This window comes from Polyodon spathula, chromosome 10, assembly GCF_017654505.1.
Source record: "Polyodon spathula isolate WHYD16114869_AA chromosome 10, ASM1765450v1, whole genome shotgun sequence".
NCBI lineage: Eukaryota > Metazoa > Chordata > Actinopteri > Acipenseriformes > Polyodontidae > Polyodon > Polyodon spathula.
In genome coordinates this window covers 37,425,222-37,446,297 of record NC_054543.1, presented here as the reverse complement: position 1 = coordinate 37,446,297, position 21,076 = coordinate 37,425,222, and the positions used below count along the sequence as shown (strand labels likewise).

General features: G+C 38.2%; 1 protein-coding gene across 1 annotated transcript; it reads right to left on the bottom strand.

The window, feature by feature from the left end:
* Positions 1-4,339: 4,339 nt before the first annotated feature.
* On the bottom strand, positions 4,340-19,363 carry abcb11a (ATP-binding cassette, sub-family B (MDR/TAP), member 11a). The gene is given in 28 exon segments (XM_041261339.1): positions 4,340-4,583; positions 4,984-5,130; positions 5,752-5,958; positions 6,122-6,319; positions 6,425-6,581; positions 7,684-7,925; positions 8,372-8,575; positions 8,913-9,074; positions 9,248-9,352; positions 9,450-9,628; positions 10,053-10,150; positions 10,561-10,642; positions 10,733-10,934; positions 12,501-12,671; positions 13,009-13,212; positions 13,638-13,763; positions 13,842-13,952; positions 14,064-14,177; positions 14,375-14,549; positions 14,808-14,932; positions 15,246-15,417; positions 15,555-15,688; positions 16,342-16,426; positions 18,173-18,190; positions 18,289-18,336; positions 18,876-19,078; positions 19,166-19,214; positions 19,317-19,363. Coding segments are annotated over 28 exon segments (3,966 nt in total). The 3' UTR covers positions 4,340-4,382.
* Positions 19,364-21,076: the final 1,713 nt, after the last annotated feature.

Here is a 21,076-nt window from a genome sequence, read left to right as displayed (position 1 = left end):
AACCTGAATTCTAAATCTACATAGATGGAACGTACTGTATCCATAAAATCTAGAATAACTCAAACTGCTAAGCAATAGTATTCCTGGTAAGTTCCCGAAATAAATCCATGTTACTTATTGTTTTAGGTGAGATTTCTGAGGCTGGTATTGAGTTAATAACATTGTGAAGTACTAAAAACTAAGAATTATCATAGGAATCACCTTCTACAATAGAGTGTGTGTAAAAGTTTACACAAAAGAAAATAAGACACGTTTCAGTGGATAAATGCAACCCAAATGAACTTGTGCTTGTACTTTTAGTGTCTGATGGACTGTCAAGCAGTTAGAATATGTAAGAACACTAATTGTCCTGGATCTTGTAACAGTGGCAGTTTTGTTTGCCTTCAGAAAGCCAGAAGGGGTTCCCTTTCAATTTGAAGACAACCAAGAAAGAACATTATGTACGGTATATGTCTACCCCACCGGGTCAGTATCGCTGAGCTCTCTATACCAGAGCTACCCATAGACCCCTTCCAGTGATGATGCACTCTGTTCCACCCACTGAGGGATTAAAACTGTTATCCTGAGGAAGCCATTTCTCTTTTTCCTTCTCAAGATGAACTGAGTGTGTTGACAGAAAAAAGCTCCTCGAGTCGAACTGAGTCGATTGTATTTCCCTTGCATTCATGTTGAAAGCTGGCCCGCCGCTTTCCTAGAATTAATGACTTTGAAAAGGCTGAGTCTTTCACCTTTTTGTCTTTCAGCAGCCTCATCGCTTGCATGGTAGGCCGCTCTTTGTTATCTGTCTGTCGTGTGTGAGCGACTTTTTCTTTCTTGAGAGTACACAGTTCCTCCACGGGGCTAGGCCTTACCGCATCCCTGCTGTTGAGTGACTCTTCCAGCCGTGCTCTCCTCCACGGGACTAGGCCTTGCCGCAGCCCTCACTGTCGAGTAGACTTCGTCGGCTGCATAGGCCTGCCCACCTCGGTGAGTCGGGCCTTGTAAACAAACAGTGTGCTCTCCCCTATCTACCTATTCTGCCGTTGTTTTTTGCTGTCTGCTTCAACTCACCCACCTCAGCTTCGACCCTCTTGTCCCCCTGGTGCACCTACACGCTGACCAGGTGTGTGTAACCGCACGGTTAGGGTAGGCACAGTTGCTGCTTCCCCGGTGCTTCGGTACCACAGCGTACACATAGCCCTTGATACTTCGGTATCTCACTGTGCAAGGTGTTCATTGCATACGGCACTGGGTGCACAGACACAACACTGCATGGTATATGGTGCACTTATTGCTCTCGGTACTCGGTGCACACAGTGCAAGGTGCACAGGGTGCTTGGTGCCCACTGCTACAGCGCCAGTACACAAATGCACAGTGCTACACAGTACTAGGTACGCAGAGTGCTCAGTACGCACTGTGCACTGTGCACACGGTACTCGGTGCACCCGATGCTCAATACACATGGTACATGTGGTGCCCACGATGCTTGGTGCTACTGCTACACTAGTGCATGGGCACGCGGTGCACATAAGTACAGTACAGTACGCAAGGTGTTTGGTACCCTCCACTACAGCACTAGTGGATAAGTGCATGGCGTTGCACTATTAATCAGTGTTTCAGCGCAGTGCAAGCAGTGTTCAGTGCACAACCGACGTAGAACACCAGACCCATGTCAGGCAAGTCGGGGTTCCACCCCCGCATGGCCTGCAATGCAAATATCCAGCAGGAGGATAATCATCGCACCCTCTATGTGCGATGATTGAGCATCCAACGTGCCTCCTTGGCCCTCAAGTCTCCCTTGCTCTCCACCACTTCCTCCCGGTGCTGAGGGGTACACATGTGTTGATCCGGACAGACAACACAACAGTGGTGGTGTATGTCAATCACCAGGGTGGCCTACGGTCCCCGGGGTTGCATTGCATGGCATTCTGGCTATTAACATGGGCTCAAAGGAACTTGCTGTCCCTATGGGCGACGCACATTCCCAGAGTGGTGAACTGGGCAGTGGAGCGTCAGATTGGCGACTCCACCCTCAGATAGTGGAGTGCATTTGGGAACGGTTCGGGAAGGTGCAGGTCGATCTCTTTGCCCCGCAGAGATGACATATTGTCCCCTGTGGTACTCCCTCCACCGCTTAGGCAGTCCACACTGCGTAGACGCCATAGTGCACAAATGGCCCAAAGAGTGTTTGTACGCTTTCCCACCTATACCACTGCTCCCGGCCTTTTTCAAAAAGGTCCAGTTAGAGGAAGTGTCAGTTCTCCTAGTGGCCCCCAAGTGGCCCAGGAGAATCTGGTTTCCGACCCTGTGTCAGCTGTTACATGGCCAGCCCTGGGAGATCCCATGCACATGGATCTCCTCAGTCAGATGAGAGGCACTCTGGCACCTGGAACCGGGCAGGTTCTGGCTATGGATCTGGTTAGCCCTAGGGCTATCAGATGCAGTTGTGGGTATGTTGCAGAGCATTAGGGCAGACTGCACTAGGTCTTTGTACACCTATAAGTGGAGGTATTTAGAAGCTTGTGTCTGGCTGGAAGCCATGACCCAATATCTTGCCCTATGCCAGTCATCTTGCATTTCTTGTCTACCCAAGTTCTTAAAGGTGCTTGGCAATTACTCCTTCCCAGGAGGACTTTTCTCCCCAAATGGAGCCTTAATATTGTACTGGAGGCTCTCATGAAGGCCCAGTTTGAGCCATATACTCCATAGAGTTGCCGTTGCACAGCTCCTGTATGCGTATTTGAGAGGATGGCAGCAGGGTGTCTCTGCGCACCAACCCTGCTTTCCTCCCCAAGGTGATCACAGCCTTCCACATTAATCAGTATGTGGAACTGGAGTCCTTCCATCAACCACCGTTTGCTTCAACAGAGGATGAGAGATTGAATTTCCTCTGCCCAGTGCGGGCATTGGGATGCTATGTGGATAGGACAAGACCTCTACGTCAGTCTGACCAGCTCTTTGTCTGTCATGGGACACAAACCCTAGGACAGCCCCTCTCAAAGCAGCATCTGTCACATTGGATTGTGGACATAGTTTTGACTGCATATGATGGTGCTGGCTTGCCCCCACCTGGCAGGGTAGCCACACACTCCACTAGAGGGTTGGCTACATCTTGCGGCCCTCCACGCTGCATACTTTCTCCAGGTTCTACCATCTTAATGTGGTAGATCCTGCTCTGCCTTCATAGGCACAAGGGTCTGTGAGGGTGTAAGCTCACATTGCTAACCAGTGGGTTATGCGGTTCTGATGCATTCCTCATATGCTGCCATTCCTTCTCCCTCGTGACAGCTCTGGTATACATTATCCCATACATAATGTTTGTTGGTGGTCATCTATGAATTGAAAGGTAAAGTTAGGTTACTTACTGTAACCCTGGTTCCCTGAAAGAAAAGACAACCACCAACCGCGAGGTTGCTTCGGTAAAAAAGAGAAATGGCTTCCTCAGGATGACAGTTTTAATCCCTCTGGGAGTGGGACCGAGTGCATCATACCAGGAAGGATCCTATCGGCAGCTCTGGTATAGAGAGCTCAGCGATACCTACCCAATGGGCAGGCAATGTTCGTTAGTGGTCGTCTTCTCTTTCAGGGAACCAGGTTTCAACTCAACTGTTGTTCAACAAGCTCAACTGATGTTTACAGAGAAATGATGTACAGCACAGTGTGGTAGTTATATTTATTGAACACACAAATATATATATACACACACACACACACACACACATATATATATATATATATTAGCCTAACAATGCAATGTAATGTAATTTACACAGTGATTACCATGCAACCAAGCTTCAGAATTTACTACAGTTGGTAATGGGTGCTTTTCTTTTAGTTAATCTAATGTTTACACTTTTTTTTAACTGAATAAAATTAATAGCTTTTAATTAAAATATATAATTGAATTAAGGATTACTTAAAAGTGCCTTTGAGTAAATAGAAGACTATTTGTTTACATATAATGAGGCAGAGCCAGACCCTTTTATAGTAAAAGCCTTCTGAAACTGCCATTCAGGTAAACAAGGGTCAAAAAAGTTCTGAACACAAGAACCATAGGTTATTAGTCAAGTGACATGACACTATCATTCACTTCTTATTTGGGCATCTGGACTTTGGATTTAAAGTATCTTGTTGAACACACTAATTAGTCCACTCAATTAATGCATGAGGTGTTTTCTCATATATATTTTAATTTAGAGGTTGCTGATTATTTTTTTATTGTTTTCTCCCCAATTTAGTAATGTCCAATGACTTTTAGGCTCAGCCCACCACTCCCGTCCTTGGTTGGCAAAGGAATAGCCTGGACTTGAACTGGAGATGTCCAGACTATAGGGAGCATCCTGCACTCCATGCAGAGTGCCTTTACTGGATGCGCCACTTGGGAGCCCCTAGGTGTTATATCTTAACTGATTGGAGCACCAGTTGTGACAAGTGTGTAGTATGCTGTCTTTTTGGCCATGAGTTCATTGTGTGTCCCTGCTTCAACAACAACCCCTTGAGACATGACAGCTATAATATCAGCATTCTGAATCGTGGACAGGCGGTGTGCAATGACAATGCAGGTCCGTCCTCGTCTAGCCTCATCCAATGCTGTCTGGACAACCTGAAAGAAGAAACCATGTATTGTGAATGTGTAGTATGCATTAAAATGTGACAGATATGACACTGATCTTCCGATGAGATGCATTACCAGACTTGCTTGCGCTCAATCCTCCAAACAGACTCATACAGGGTGTTTTGCATACCATAGATCAAATGAAGAAAAACCCTGTTATCCACAAACAATTATAATAGGGAAAATATTGTTCATCTACTATCAGGAAGCAGGCTTATATTGGAAGATGGTTGACACATGGTCGAGTACCAAAGTCTCAGGTGACCAAATATGGTTCCCAGCAACCTGTACACCTGCACACCTGCACACCTGCACATCTCAGCTTGTGTCACTGGATACCGGAGGAGTGTCTAGGAGAATGTCTTCGTAAATGTAATGTCTGCCATACCTTTTCACTTTCTGTGTCCAGTGCAGATGTGGCTTCATCCAATAAGAGGATTTTTGGATTCCTAACAATAGCTCTGGCTATTGCTATTCTCTGTTTTTGGCCCCGGGACAGTTGAGAACCTTGTGCACCAACTTGTGTTTCATATTTCTGCAGAAATAAAGCCCATATTGTTTTCTCTGGTAAGCCAGCATACTGTACAGAGCTCTCCAATATGATTAAAATCCTCAAACAATAACAAGCATTGCCTCTTGTGGCTCACTTGCTGCACTCTTTAACTTTCAAATAAACTCTTTAACTTTCATATTTGAATCTTGTGAGCTCATCTAATTTCTAACACTGATCCTGTCGCCCCATTGAAAGCTGCTCAAAGCTGCCCAGAGGATATTTGGCTGATTACAAGCCTCTCCAGTGTATCTGTGCCACACTGTGGAGGGGGAAGATGTTTGTAGCAAGACTTTAAGATCACCAGTAAATCTGTGGTCTGTCCATATTAAGCAATTCACAGAGGAGACAATTACATTTTACTTTAAGATTGTATTTTCATAATAAATACACAATGTTCTTTAATACATTATGTTACATCAACTTATGTGTAGCTGGTCTTCTAATTATATTCATATAAAAATATTATTCCTAAAAAGGCTTAAAAAGTCTGGGGTTAAAATGTGAAAGATTAAATTAGGGATTATTTACAGAAATAAAGATACCGGTACTGCATAAATCAAAGAGAACTCCCTATAAATAAATAAATAAAACTGTTTAACTTACATCTGGCAGCGTCATAACAAAATCGTGCAGGTAAGCCTTCTTGGCAGCAGCAAAGACTTCATCCATGGTGACTTCTCGAGTGTTGTCCCCATATTTAATGTTCTCAGCAATACTGCAGTCAAACAGCACAGGCTCTTGGGAAACTATTCCAATTTTAGACCTCAGGAATGGCACATTAACATTCTTTGACAAATGCCCGTCAATTAGCTACCAAAACACACACAAACAAGGTCAGATTGTTAAAACAGATTTACTGTAACCATTGTACAATATCGATGTTATCTAAAAAGCTAGAAATCAATGTGGCCTTGTACATTTGATTGTAAGACAATAAACAGTAAGGAGATGAAAAATCATGACAATAACTTACAACTTTTCCTTCATCTGGGTCATAGAATCGTTCAAGTAGCTGAATGCTGGTGCTTTTTCCACATCCACTGCTTCCAACAAATGCTAAGGTCTGTCCAGGTTTCACAACCACTGAAAGACCTTTTAATACTTGAATATCAGGTCGAGTTGGATAGGTAAACTTGCAGGAAATAAAGTCTATCTCTCCTCTAAAGGAATCCTGTGAAATAATGTTGGTACAATTAATTTGAAAAGAGGAATACCAGATGTTATTAGAGAAACAAAGCTATATCGAATTAAGTGATATGGACAAACAGTGTCTTACCCATTTTTCTCCCTGACTGCTGTTTATACTTATTTTGGGAACTCGGTCAAGCAACATAAACAATTGTGCAGCTGCAATTTTAGCCTTAGCATAATCAGGAGTGAAAGAGGAGGCTTTTCCTAAAGCAGTTCCACTGATCACTACTGCAGATATTACTCTACAAAACAAAGAACATTACACGCTTTGTGATTAGAAATAATTTACGTTCAAAAAGTATTTATCTAAAAAATATTGCCAACACTGTTACAGTTCATGTTGGGCCATATTTACCAGTCTAACTGTAATTTAAGAATGTAAAAATTCTGTTGAAACACTTTTAGCTCAAACTTAGTTATCAAATAGATTACAGTTAAGGATACGACTTTGGCATGGTGAAGAAAAACAAGAATTCACAGAAAGGTCACGGAAAGGCCACCAAATAAGGTAGGTTTAAGGCCACCAAATAATGTAGGTTTAGCTACATCAACAAACACAAGAGCTTTTAAATGATACACCAAACCAAGAATATAAAGACTAGGCAAGGTTAAATGTTACTTTAGGGTACAAAACTTAGTTAATAGTCCCTTCACACCAACATAACATTCTTTCTTTTTTAATATTGTGCAATGCAGCCTTTCACACCAGCCACACAGCGAAACTGACGGTGTTTAAACGGTGTTCCTATTTCTCTGCGCGCGTCCACCGTAAATCTGTGTGTGTATATATGTATACACCCACAAAGATCTGAAAAAGTCTACAAAACAGATAAACCTCTGTTTTAGCTACAGTATGCAGGAAATAAAAAAAATATGTTCAACGGCAGTCTGAAATATTTTGTTTAGCGATGTTTAGTTTTAGAGAAAGTGAGGATTTATTTTCAACAGACTATATTGTATGAAGAAAAGTTTCAAGAAATAAAATGTAAGTATTAATTAATATTTTTTAAAGATGCTAGCCTACTTTTATGTTTAAAAAAATAAATTAACAAGCGCTGTATGTATGTGAAGATCACAACCGAGAGTTTACAGTAAAATATGACCTGTGTTCATTTACATGCTCGCTCAGCTGCAAAATACAAATCTCATTCGCTGACCTATATAGCTACATGTAAATGCTGCATGCATACACAACCAAACAATTTACAGGTACTTGCAGGTTTGTATTTTCAGTGCATGAAATATTGCAATTTTTAAAGGAAATAAAGGAAGTGCCTAACCAAATGGGTTTTTACATCCAAATTGCTAAATTGACTAGGGATCACAAAATGATACAAAACATACCTGAAAACCACAATGTAGTGGATCCCGTCATTGTTGACCAGATACCCTCCAAATCTAAAAGAGGCTGCATATGCCATAAAGATGACGCATTGTGCAAATGCAAAACAGACCCCGTATACAACAGCTTTCTTTTTAGCTGCTCTGTATGGGTCCTCTAGCTGCAGCTCATACAGTTTAACAAACATGTTCTCCTTAGCCAGGCCTGCAATAGTTCGAATGTTTCCGAGAGCTTCGCTTGAAACCTGAACAAGTAGGAGCAAACACATTCACAACTTACACAGCCAAGAATATTGCTAATTAATTTACATATAAAATCAATTAACATAACACTACAAAATACCCAAAGTTAACTTAATATCACCACCCTTCCTGGTGTATTCTGAACGTACTTAAATTGGACAATCTACCATTTATTATGAAAATAAACTATTTTTGAAAATCAATAGTCAAGCTTATATGTGTCTTGTAGTTTTCAATAAAGTGACTGATTTATTTTAGCGAGAGTTGTGTCTTTTGCTTTACCAGATTGTATATGTACACCTGGTATCTCTTTCCTTAAACTGTGAACCAGAGCTTGATATATAGCCCCAAACCCCACTGTGTTATCTAGACATGGGCCTGTGAAGCAGTATGGAAGCTCCTAAATGCTGATGAACCCTCGTCATCAGGTGTGAACGGCCAGGCTTACCTGTCCTGCGGTTTCCATAGCTTTCTTGTCTTGGTTTGCAAAACCTGTCAGCATTTTAGCCTGGAAAGCTCCAGATAGTCCAATTAATGGAAGGAAACAAATCACCACCAAACTTAATTTCCAGCTGAAGCAAAATGCAATTATAAGAGAGGCTCCAATATTCGTCAAAGAATTGACAATCATTCCAATCTGTGATCCAGTGGCCTAAACAAAATGGGAGAAAATGGGTTGTGTTCACTATCAATTTCATATCCCTAAAAATAATATGCATACTCCAGTAGGATTTTTATGAAGTGTAGGTGAGGGAGTACCATGCTGCATGACTGTACCTCCAGGTACAACTCTGTCATGTATTGCTACATTACTAAACAAACTGTGCTTAAGTATTCAAAGTCACAGCAATGTGTAGCGTTCATAAATCATGACTCACACACGGTGCATGATTAGTTTTCTTTACAGAAAGACGTATTGGTATACACAAGTTCCTTGCACTGTAATTTCCTTGTTGCATATGCCTGAAAAGTAAACACTTCCAGCTCACCCCTTGGACCTGGGAAGCATCAGTGGCGAGTCTTGTAGTTAAAGCACCAGGACTGTTTCTGGGATCATCAAACCAGCCAATCTCCTGCTCCAGCATTGCTTGGAAGCCAAGCCTACGAAGTCTCCTTGTGAGCAGCTCACCAGACTTCCCGAAAGCATAACCCTTTCAAATGAATACAGTGCATGTAGATGGGAATTAATTTGACAGTTAAACAATACCCATTCATTTAAGCTATCTATGTAAATAATAATAATAATAATAATAATAATAATAATAATAATAATAATAATAATAATAATGCCAGTACTTATTGCTATGCACAAAGGTGTGATTACCTGTAAGAACTGTGTGAAGAATGCTACAACAGCAACAAAAACAAAAAACAAACATATTCTACTAATTTGATTTTTTTGCTCATCCAGGTTGGGTATAGAAAATGTCTGTAACATAAAATGAAAATGAAAGTTACTTTATGTAAGAGAAACACATTTATTAAACCTTTCTAGTGGACTTTAAAAAAGCTTATTAGTTTCTTACCCCAAGAATCTCGCTAAATAAAACTGCATAGATTGGATTCACAGCACCATTCACTGCAGCACCAAAAGTACCAAACAACATGTAGGGCCATTCCGGTGAATTGTATTTCAAAATCCGGGCTACTGGTGCAGGTTTGATGTTCACTGGTTCGGCTACATCCTGTCACAATACATTGGATGGTAGATACATTTGGATTTTAAAAGCTTTAAAATAATTTCTGTTCAACAAGTGGATGCAAAAGTTATTATGTATTGAGCATGGTTACAGTGGTGGGGTTGTGTTTGCATGGGGCAACTTTGGTTCTTCATCTCTTGGCTGATTGAAATCTAGCCAATTGAGTTCCAAGAGTCAGTTGACAGTAATAAATTTGCACTGAAACAACTGGTACTGAAATAAAATCACTACACATGTGTGTCTATTGGTTTTTAATTAAGTGCACAACAGTTTTCATCTTTGTTCCACATTGCTGTGGAACTTAAGAGAATGGAAATTCCAATGTAACTATTAAAGATAGCATTACATATACATGTAGAAGAAAAAGAAGAAACATACATACATACATAATACATACCATTTCTTTCTCATCCTCAATGTCAAGGCCATCACTGCTATCAACAGGTAAACTAAAATCAACGTTTCCAGAAATGGTTGGAGGAAATGCATTTGATAGCTGTGATTTCGATCGCAGGCGCAGAGAGTTCCTACAAATAGACATTTTAACATAAGACTTTTAACAAGAAAGTTAAAACTTCAGTTGCAGTAATATTAGAATTATGCGCAGAAAGGTAGATTCACATGCCTAAAAGAAACACACCAAGAAAATACCAAACTTTCCAAGAAAAATATTTTGTAGTCAAGATGTCGTCCTATATGAATGGGCACATGGAACATAACTATATAATGCTGGTGAAATCTGTGAATTCATCTTCATTGAGTGACTTCAAAAAGTGGTCATGACTGTACTTTTTTATTTGAATGCAATGAATATTAAAGTGCGTCTTTACAGCTGTGATCGGCATGCATTTCATTAGGATAGCAGGGTTAAGACTATAGATCAGACTACTGGGCTCAAATAAGTGGGCCTATTGTATCATAACGCTGATTTTTGTACCTGAAACTAGATCGATAACCTCCTTCACTAAGTCTTCTAACTCGTTCTATTGTCGGGTCCTCAATATCTTCATTTGCAGCCACTGAAAAATATGTTTGAATAATGTGTTATGAATTTTTTGGTAGGTTACTAATTGAATGATGTTAAAAAATATATATTTTATAAAGCATACTTTTCTTTGGATTTTCACTTATGGTGTCACTGCCTTGGTTCTGCAAAGTGACCAAAGTGAAATAAACCCCTTTTCTTTCCAGCAGTTCTTGGTGTGTTCCTTTCTCCACAGCTTTCCCATGCTCAAATCCAATGATGACATCTGCATTTCTGATTGTGGATAAGCGGTGGGATATGGAAATTGTTGTTCTACCCACACGAACCTAAAGAACACAGAAAAACAATTGACGACTTATTGAACAAGCACGCAATTATGAAAAGAAAACATGTTTTACAAATTAAAACATGTTTGGTGTCCTGCAGGGCTCTGTTCTAGGACTGATTTAGTTTTATTTATATATGCTACCCTTGGGAAATATTGTTCACAGACATGTCGTAAAGTTTCACTTCTATACCGATGACACTCAACTATACCGACCTCTGAAACCAGGTGACACTGCAACCATAAGTATTCAGACTACATGCCTAGCTGACATTAAGCTATGGATGTCAAAAAAAACTCCTATTGTTAAACTCAGATAAAACAGAGGTAATGTTGCTAGATTAAAAAAAACAATTAAGTAAGACCAACCTTTGTGCATCTACTGGAAACTTCTTCCCTTTTGCACTGAAGGCTGAAATGAGAAACTTGGGTGTGCTTTTTGACCCAGCTTTCTTTCGAACCTCATATTAGGAGAGTAACTAAAAAATCTTTCTTTCATATTAGAAATATTTCCAAAATAAGATGTTCTCTTTCACTAAAAGATGCAGAGAGACTGACACATGCCTCTGTAACATCTAGAACTGATTATTGTAATTGTCTATTCTCCGGCATTCCAAGTCAAGTTTTATCTCATTTGCAACTTGTACAAAATGCTGCTGCCAGGTTTTTAACTAAAAGAAGAAAGTATGACCATATTACACCAGTAGTGGCAGCCCTACATTGGCTTCCAGTTCGGTTTCGGGCTGATTTTAAGCTTCTGCTCATAACCTACAAAGCTGTACATGATCTGGCTCCCTCTTATCTGAATGATATTCTAATTCCATATGTTCCTAGGCAGCCTCTCCGATCCCAGGATGCCAGGCTGCTCACTAATCCCAAAATTGTAAAAACTAGCATTGGTGGGATAGCTTTCAGTTACAGGGCCCCTAAATTATGGAATGATTTGCCCATTTCTGTAAGGGAAGCACCAACGGTTGCAGCTTTTAAAATAAGACTGAAGATATATTTTTATAATTTACTTTTTTTACTTCTAGATACTTTTTTTATCTTAAAACGACTGTTTTCTTTTATCGTCTATGATTTTATTGTTTCGCTGAACTTATTTTTATTTATGTTTTATCTACTTATTTATGCATTTAATTTCATTGCATTCTTATTGTTTTATTTTTTTTTATTTACTTCTGTTTTATCTATTTATTTATACATTTACTTTCCTGCTCATGCATTTTCATTTACTGTGATTATTGTATTTCCTGCTTGTATTTTCTCTTTTAGCCATGTAAAGCGCTTTGAGGCATTGCTTTTGTGAAAGGCACTATATTAAACAAAAGTTTGTTGATAAAGGTTGATTGATAATCAACAACTACTTAAGAATAATCTTTCAGTTCCTTAAACCTAGATAGACAATTACTCAAGTTCCCTGACTGTTCAGGCAGATTATTCCAAAGATTTGGTCCATTATAGACAAAGGAATCCTCTTTCTTGGAACCTGTAAATTCAGTGATGCAACTGAATCCAGGAAATGGGAACTGTATTGTGGCTGGAACATAGAAACAAGTAGGTACACCTTATCAAGAGCCTCCTGAACCATAGCCTCACTCTCGTTGTCGAGTGCAGAGGTTGCCATGTCCAGTAGCAGAATCCTGGGGTTCCTCACAAGAGCTCGAGCGATGGCTATTCTCTGTTTCTGCCCTCCACTCATCTGACCCCCACCCTCACCAACCAGAGTGTCGAATTTCTGTCAAAAATAATGTAATAAACAGATTTATTGTTCAAACTTTAGTGCTTCTGTTTTGTGCAAAGTTATTTACAAATACTACCCTTGTAACACTACAACTTGTAATTCTATTGCAATTAGTAGAAATAAATGATAATTGCTATACCATAGCTATTTAATGTATGCATTATAGAACATTTTTATCCACTATTTGTCTCATATATATATATATATATATATATATATATATATATATATATATATATATATATATATATATAATATAATATATGCTGCATCACGATGCAATTGCAGGATTACAGGATGCCATGTTTTCTATTTTCTTTATAAGCATTACCTGTGGCAAATCCATGATGAAGTTATAGGCATTGGCCTCCTTTGCTGCGTGAATGATCTCTTCCATTGAAACATTCTCTCGCCCATATCGGATATTCTCAGCAATTGTTGTAGAAAACAAAACAGGTTCCTGTTCCACAATACCAATCAATGAACGAAGCCATTGGATATTTAGACTACGTATGTCATGGCCATCCAGAGTGACCTGCACAACAGTGTATTTCAGTTAATCATTGCTTATTTAAGTCATATCTGCCAAGGGCTGTAGGTCCATTAATTAGTATACCTATTAAACCTGAAATGGAATGATCCATCAGGACCAGAATTGCCCACTCTTAAGATTCTGTTGTAAAAACCCATAATCCCTTCAGAAACAAATTTTACAAGGTATGATTTGGTTGTATTGTTGTGGATGAAAAACAGAGTAACGTATTTCCAACTAATGGATTCTATTCAGCTTCTGTGAACTTGTTCCTTAAGCATTTGAAAACTACATATATGTTACTGGCTCAAATAATTTTTTTTCCGTTCAATGAACTTGCAATTGCTAACAGCTTTTTGTTGCCACGCTACTGTGTCAACTATAGCAACAGGATCTAACGTAGACAAATAAAAATGTATGTTAATTACCATTCCTTCCCAAGGGTCATAAAATCTCTGGATGAGCTGCACGGTGGTACTTTTCCCAGCTCCACTTGGCCCAACAAAAGCAGTTGTTTCTCCAGATTTAACAACCATACTTAGCTTATCTAAAATCTAAACAACACGAAAATACATTTGTGTAGTTTTATCTTTTTTTAAAGTTAATACAACAAAAACAAACACAGTGCCTACCTTCACTTCTGGTCTGGATGGATAATGGAAAGTGATGTTATGAAATTCAATGTTGCCTTTCACATTTTCTAATTTGTGTCCCTCCTCTGAAAAACAGTCAATTTCAGGTTCCTTCAGGGGCAAAAAAGCAAAAAGGGGATTAGCAGAATGAACTGCAATACATATGGCCATCTTGTTTTAAGAGCTAAAGTAAATACAACACCTGTTACAATGCATTCTTACCCTGTCAACTGTTTCAAAGATGATTCGTGCAGCACCTCTGCCCGAGGCGAACGCTTCCAAGCATGGAGAAGCCTGTCCAAGATTCATAGCTGCCATCAGCACTCCAAAAAACACCTAGTCAAATAAAGCCTTTGCGTTAGTGATAGTGCATATCATCTCACTCAACCTTTTATAAAACTCCAGCACTGCGAAACACACATTTGGGCTATTTCTGAAACATCACATCAAACAAACCACATGATCCAGAACAAGATCAAAGAGCCATTAATTCAATTAAAAGATCACAGCTGGTAATTCATGTTGTGCAATACCTGTATTAGGCCTCCTGGAGTCAGTTCCTTTTCATCTATTACCAGATTTGATCCATACCAAAATGCCAGGGCATAGCAGAGGAAGATAATACACCAAAGATATCCTTGAAAAAGTCCTACAATCGTTCCTTTCTTAATACCCCAAGTTTGAGCTTCTGTCAGGTTTCTGTCATACCTAAAGCAAGATGAAACATTAAATGAACTAGTCTTAAGTAGACTAAAAGTGAATCTATCTTATTGCACATGTTGCAGTGTAGACTGTACAGTAGATGTGTTTTGTCTTTCAGTGGACGATGGTTTCAACATTATGTTGGAGCAGAGTATTACTCCAGCATGTGAAAACATGTATGTATTTGTAAGTTGAAATGTTTCAGTAGGCTTATCTCAAACTGTGTAACTTTAAATTAAACTGCAAACAAATACAAAGCTTCACCTTTCTACTTCTTTCTGCTCTCCACCAAATGCAGCCACTGTTCTTAGAGAGGAAAGCACCTCGTCTGCGACAGCACCAGCCTTGGCATAGGCTTTTAGCTCATAACCAGTCAATCTAGCAACAGCCTTAAAGAAAACAGAATAAATCAAATGCATGTATATCTTGACTGTCAGCACAGGCAAAAATCACAGGCATTTTTGGGAAAACTTATTTTAAAGTAATGTCATATTTCTCAAAAAGGGTAGAATCGTGACATGTTAATAGTTCTGTCAGTGTTTGCGAAATAGGTTCATAGAAATGGACCGTGAAGAATTCCAGAGACAACTACTAACTCTGGCTATTAATACTTAATATTTTCTATTTGTATTATGAATGATCATTTTAAGAACACTTGAATTCATTGTATGTGTAAATAGCATACACAGGAAACACAATTACCATTGCCATTAATCCAGCTCCCAAACCGATGAGAGGGCTGACTGCTATGACAACAAGGGTTAGTTTCCAGCCACCAATGAAACCAACCATGAATCCAAAGAAAAATGTAGATATGCGCTCAATGAAGATTGACACTTGGTCAGCAATCGCGTTGTTAATTTTGTTGATGTCACTGTGAGGGTAAGCAATTGTTATTAAAACCACTGATACCAATGACATTATTATTAATATACTGTATAGCCCAAATATTACAGTAAGTACACATGGAAAAGATGATCAGTAAATACAAATGACAAATATTATACTTGCTCTGAAATTCTTGTATTTAACTCTCCAACTGAATTGCAATCAAACCAACCAATCTCCATTCTCATTATTTTTCGAAAATATGCTTTTCTTATTCGTTGTACTTGACGAGCTGCAGCTGTGACCCAGAAAGCAATCTAAAAAGAACAAGAATATCAAATCAACTACTGGGGCTTAATTATTGGGGATGTTATATTAGGGTATGCTTTAACATTGTGCTAAGAGATGGCAGCTTGTTAAGTCTTCCCCTTTAAGAAATGTGAATGTGAAATATATTCTGTTTCTAAATGTTACAGATTTTAAAATATTAATTATTTTCCAACATGGTTTAATTTTTTTTACTTCTGTAAAATAGGGATGATTACATAGCCGCAGTAATTCTGCAGTGAGAGGATTAAAATAAAATGTTTTTTATCTTTATCATGGCTCAAACTTGTGGTACCAAATTAGCAACATGAATCTTTTTTCTTAGAAAAAATGTGCATTGAAATTGCTTTATCTTTAGGTTGTAGAGCTTGATAAAGTCACATAGTTCAAAAAGGGTATTGTTATCTATGCATTACTGTCAAAAACGAAAGAAGAATTCAACCCTTAGGTTTTGACCCTTCAGTTGTATGTAGATTTTTTGTCATCTAAATCATAAACTTTTTTTTTTTTTAATAACTTTCAAATTAGACCAATTAACATAACACAATACAATACAACAACAACAACAACAAAAAAAAAAAATCCCATGGTAGTTCCATCAGCCCAGCATCGTATATTGAAATTCCAATGCCCTTTAACTTACCTGAAAGTAGCTTACAATAAGAACTCCAACTCCAATGCCAACATAGTAATATGCAAATATGGTCATTTCTGCTTCAACATCCACCCTGTTTATGAGAAAAGTAATATTCACTTAGTATAGAACAGTGTTAAAGATATTATGTAGACTAAATGCATTTACATTACCACACATCATTTTCCATTTAAATGTATCAACAAGTACAAAAAAGTATATAATGGAGACAGACTGCATTCTGTTCATAGGTGGGAAATAATAATTGTAATTCAAATAATTGGTCTGGAACATAGTATAGGTGAAAGATGAATTGATTGGACTGATGACGACTGTAACTTCAGAATTTCTGGTCCACATTTTCTGAAACTCTGTATACATTTTGTACAATATGGGACAAATATTCAAAGGTCTTATGAATTTTCTCATCTTCCTGTAACTCGTAACATAATAAATGTTTTGTGTAAAATCGCGAGTTAAATCTGAAAGAGTTGTGGAGAAACAGCAATTATTGCAGTGCTGCGTAAATGAATAAATTAACATGAATTAACACAGGAAATCATCAATTCTCAACACGCTTTTATCCATTCTGCAAGTTCTTGTGTGTGCTAAAACAGAGACAGTCCACTGCTGGAGACATTTAATTACTTTACCATTTATGTGCCATAAAGATGATACTGGCTGCGACAGGAGTGCGACTCTAAGATGTTTTTTATACACAAATGAAATAAGCTTACTTGATTTGAAAAACTTCTTAAACGATACAAGCAAATTCTTACACTACTTGGTTTGACTAAATGCATAGTACACAACAAGCTTCAATTTAAAAGTTGAACATTAACTTCAATAAACAACAAGTTTTTAATGAAAACAAATATTGTAGCATACTTTACTAAAGTGAAAACTGGCTTCTGTTGCATTCACAATGCTCATAATGTAAGATATAGCTAGATATTACTACATGGATCAAACCAATGTTTGTGTATGGAGCGTGTATTTTTACTTATTTTTTTTAATCAATGTCGGGCTTCTGAAGTCATCTAAATGCCTTTCCACTTTTTATTTCATTTTAAACCGCTTAAATGCCAAACCATAACTAGTACGTACAATACTTGAATCTGCGCTTCTTAAGAACAATATTATTGTCATTGCTTGAGCTCCAGCACCTCTTTCTTCACAAATTAACACAGGTAATTAGTACTGTTTAAAATAAACCACAAATAAATGTAATGTTTGTGACAGAAATGCAATGATTCTTTGTTGCAAATCTCCCTCCCAACCTGTGACGGCGCTAAGCAGTGAGAACAGAGTTCCTTGGATGGGCTGGCCTGACAGTTCTTTCCTAGGGTTCAAGGGATGGCCAGGAAGGGGGGGAGACTCCATTGCAATAATGCCTTGACCCGGAAGGGAAACAACATGGCAGCCACAGATTGGAGAGGGAGTTGTACTCTTTTACCAAGGGGTCATGTGTGACAGCATAAAAGGGGACAGAGAATAGTAATTTGTTCCTTTGCATTTGGCTTTGTGCAATAAACTGAGAAGGACTGTAAGAGACCCCGTAAACATTGCAAAGAATACCGTGAGTGTTTTGTGTTTGTTTGTCTGTGTGTGTAATCATCTTCTTTGTAACACTACACTAGATGGCTAATACAATTCCGGAGCTGTCGCCGAGGGCCAGCACTAAGCCGGAACAGCACTGCACTACTGTGACAAAAATAAACTGTATCACCCACACGAGCACTACTGCACTCACCCAGGACTGGTGACCATGTATTGTTGTGGGACTGATACGTGTTGTTTATTATTTATTGTTTGGGTCTGCAAGCCCGTTATTGTTTACCTCGTGCAGTACACATTACTGTGTATTGCGGGGAGATTATTGTTACTGGTCACCAGACCTGGACACAAAATAAAGATAATTTCCAAACTGGATTATAAGGATCTGTTGTTCATTACCGTACTGCATCACTCCTGCACCTGTTTCCACTCAGCCACTTTGCCACAATGTTACAGTTGGAAATAAACCAAAATGTTATTATGTTTAATCAAAGTATAAATCGATGAAGTAATTCTGAATGTTAAACATTGTCTTTATATTCTGCCCACAAATACTTCCTCTTTTTCTGTTGCTCTGCTAACATTTGCAAATACAGCTGTTTGAAAGTCATGTTCACTCTTTAACTACAAACAGAGATTGTCTACAACTCCCCTTGCAAAACACGTAAGGTGTTTGAATATTTAGCCCTACGTTTTTAACTTTTGTGTAAATTCTGCACAGGTTGCAGTGGAAAGTCCAGTTTATTTACTACCAAAGATGCCAAGTTTGGAATGCCAGGGGTGTGAGTCAATCAATCTAATTAAATGGTAACTGTTGTATTGTTGTAATATAGTCACAATGAATGGGAGTGGGGGAGGGGTATTAAAAAACTATTACTTCATCCTAAACAGGTGGCAAGTCTTATATATGTTCATATACATTCAGGACAGTATTAAACATCACTCACCCACAGTATATGGTGGTGTTTTCTGCTATTTCATATATAGAGCCATTTTTCCAACTGATGGTGCTGTTGATGCATGTTTTATTAGGGTCTTTCAGTTGCTGAACTTCCAGTTCATATGCCACAAATGTGTCGGTCATCATCCCATACACCAGCAACATAAGAGGGGAGGCTGCCCCATGCACCAGTGCACAGAATCCTCCAGTTACCATCATGATTATATCAGTGCCAGATGCAAAACGAAACTGGAGAACAATAAACAGATTACATATTAAACATAATGTGCACAAAGCAGATTTGTTTGAAAATCTTCAACAAAAACTAAAAATTACCAATTGAAAATATCCGACGGGAATCTCCTTTTCTTTTTTCTTCTTAGGCCTGTTGACAGGGCACCAAAAAAAAGCATGAAATATTGTCAACAGGTTCTTAAACTCATTTCATAACAGTTCCAGCACATCTGAATTTTAAGTGTTGCCTTACATTTCGTCACCTTGGGCATCCTGTCCTGGAGAAAACTGTTCATTCATCTTGTGAAAAGCCCTATAGAAGTAAACATGCAGTAGTCGTGAAGGAATAAATTGAAGTGCTTATTAAGTAAATTGATGTGCATTAAAAAAAAAAATGCTTACCCATTTTCATTTTGTTTGCCATCTGCAATTAATTGAAAATAAAACATACATTATATAATTATTAGTTTTATATTTCTCTTATTACATTTTAATTACTCAATTAGGTACCAATGTACTATATATAAATTATACTTTATGGGGCTGAAGAGTCATGGAGTTATGACCTCATAGTATGAAACATCTAGCAAAGTTATTGTAGTAAACTATATGCTAAGCACATTAGAGTTAGAGTGCAATTTCAGTGTTTTTGGAGCTGGCATAAGAGACTTTCATTGGCATACATTTGACTGGAAAAAGTAATTTTAAAGTTGGAGCAAAACTTTCTTATAATTGGGAGCAAATTTCATTACAGTACCTTGTTGTTTTAATTCAAATGCTTTATTGACTTCTCCATTTGTTTGTATGCTTTGAAGATGAACAGGGTCCTTCATTTCTACGTTATTTTAACCTGTTAAGACAGAGGCAAGTTATTATTACAATATGCTTTAAATAAGTTTGGTTCTACTGTATGATCTTAATCCATATTGGATCAATTGAAACATAAAGCAGTGTTAAATTTATAGCTTGTTTGATTTCAAGATTGATTGGGTGTCAACAACAATCCAGATTCTCACAATTATCTGTGTAAAAAGTGCCTCCTATTTTCTGTTCTGAATGTCTTTATCTAATTTGTGACCCCTGGTCCTTGTTTCTTTTTTAGGGTAAAGAGAAAAGTCTCCTGGGTCGACATTGTCGATACCTTTTAGAGTTTTAAATGCTTGAATCAGATCGCCCCGTCATCTTCTTTGTTCAAGACTGAATAGATTCAATTATTTTAGCCTGTCTGCATATGACATGCCTTTTAAACCAAGAATAATTCTGGTCGCTCTTCTTTGAACTCTTTCTAGAGCAGCAATATTGCTAGAATTATTATAACAAGAAATTACTCAGAACAATAATTCAAATATTCCTTCATGTAACTTAGTTCTATAATTTCATACAACTACAATTGTTTTGTTCCTCTCAGTCAAACTACCTTTGCCTTCTTACTTGCTTCAAAAGAATGGTCCATTGAAATACATGAATAAATTAGAACACATACCCTTTTAACACCGCTCCTTATTCGAAGTCCAAGGCAATATCTCTTGACAACAAAGAAAAACTGAAATCTTCTCGCATGAAGAAATGCCTCATTGAACAAACATTTCTTCCAGCACCAGTTGGAACAAAGGAAGATAGGAGACTGCCTCTGACTTCCTTGAATTTAATCCATTGAGTCAGTTGACCTTTAACAACCACTGATAAGTCACTCCATTAAGCACCTTAAAAATGTGTTGTCCCATGACCCTTGAACTTAAGCATGCTTACTGAATTTCTCTCTTCTTAACTTTAATACAAAAACTTGATCAATCTTTATTTTTAAAAACCTCGACAAATTTTTATATTACCTATTTTGTGATTAACAGAGGTCTGAGTGGTCATACACATTCAACCAGCTCTGCAGAAGTTGTATTAATGTTTCAGGCTAGTGGATCTTCCATTATTGTAAATGTGTCCAGAATGTTAACAGCTAACATAGGGGATCGAACTTGTAGGGTAACATGTAACAAAGGAACACGTTATCATCCATCA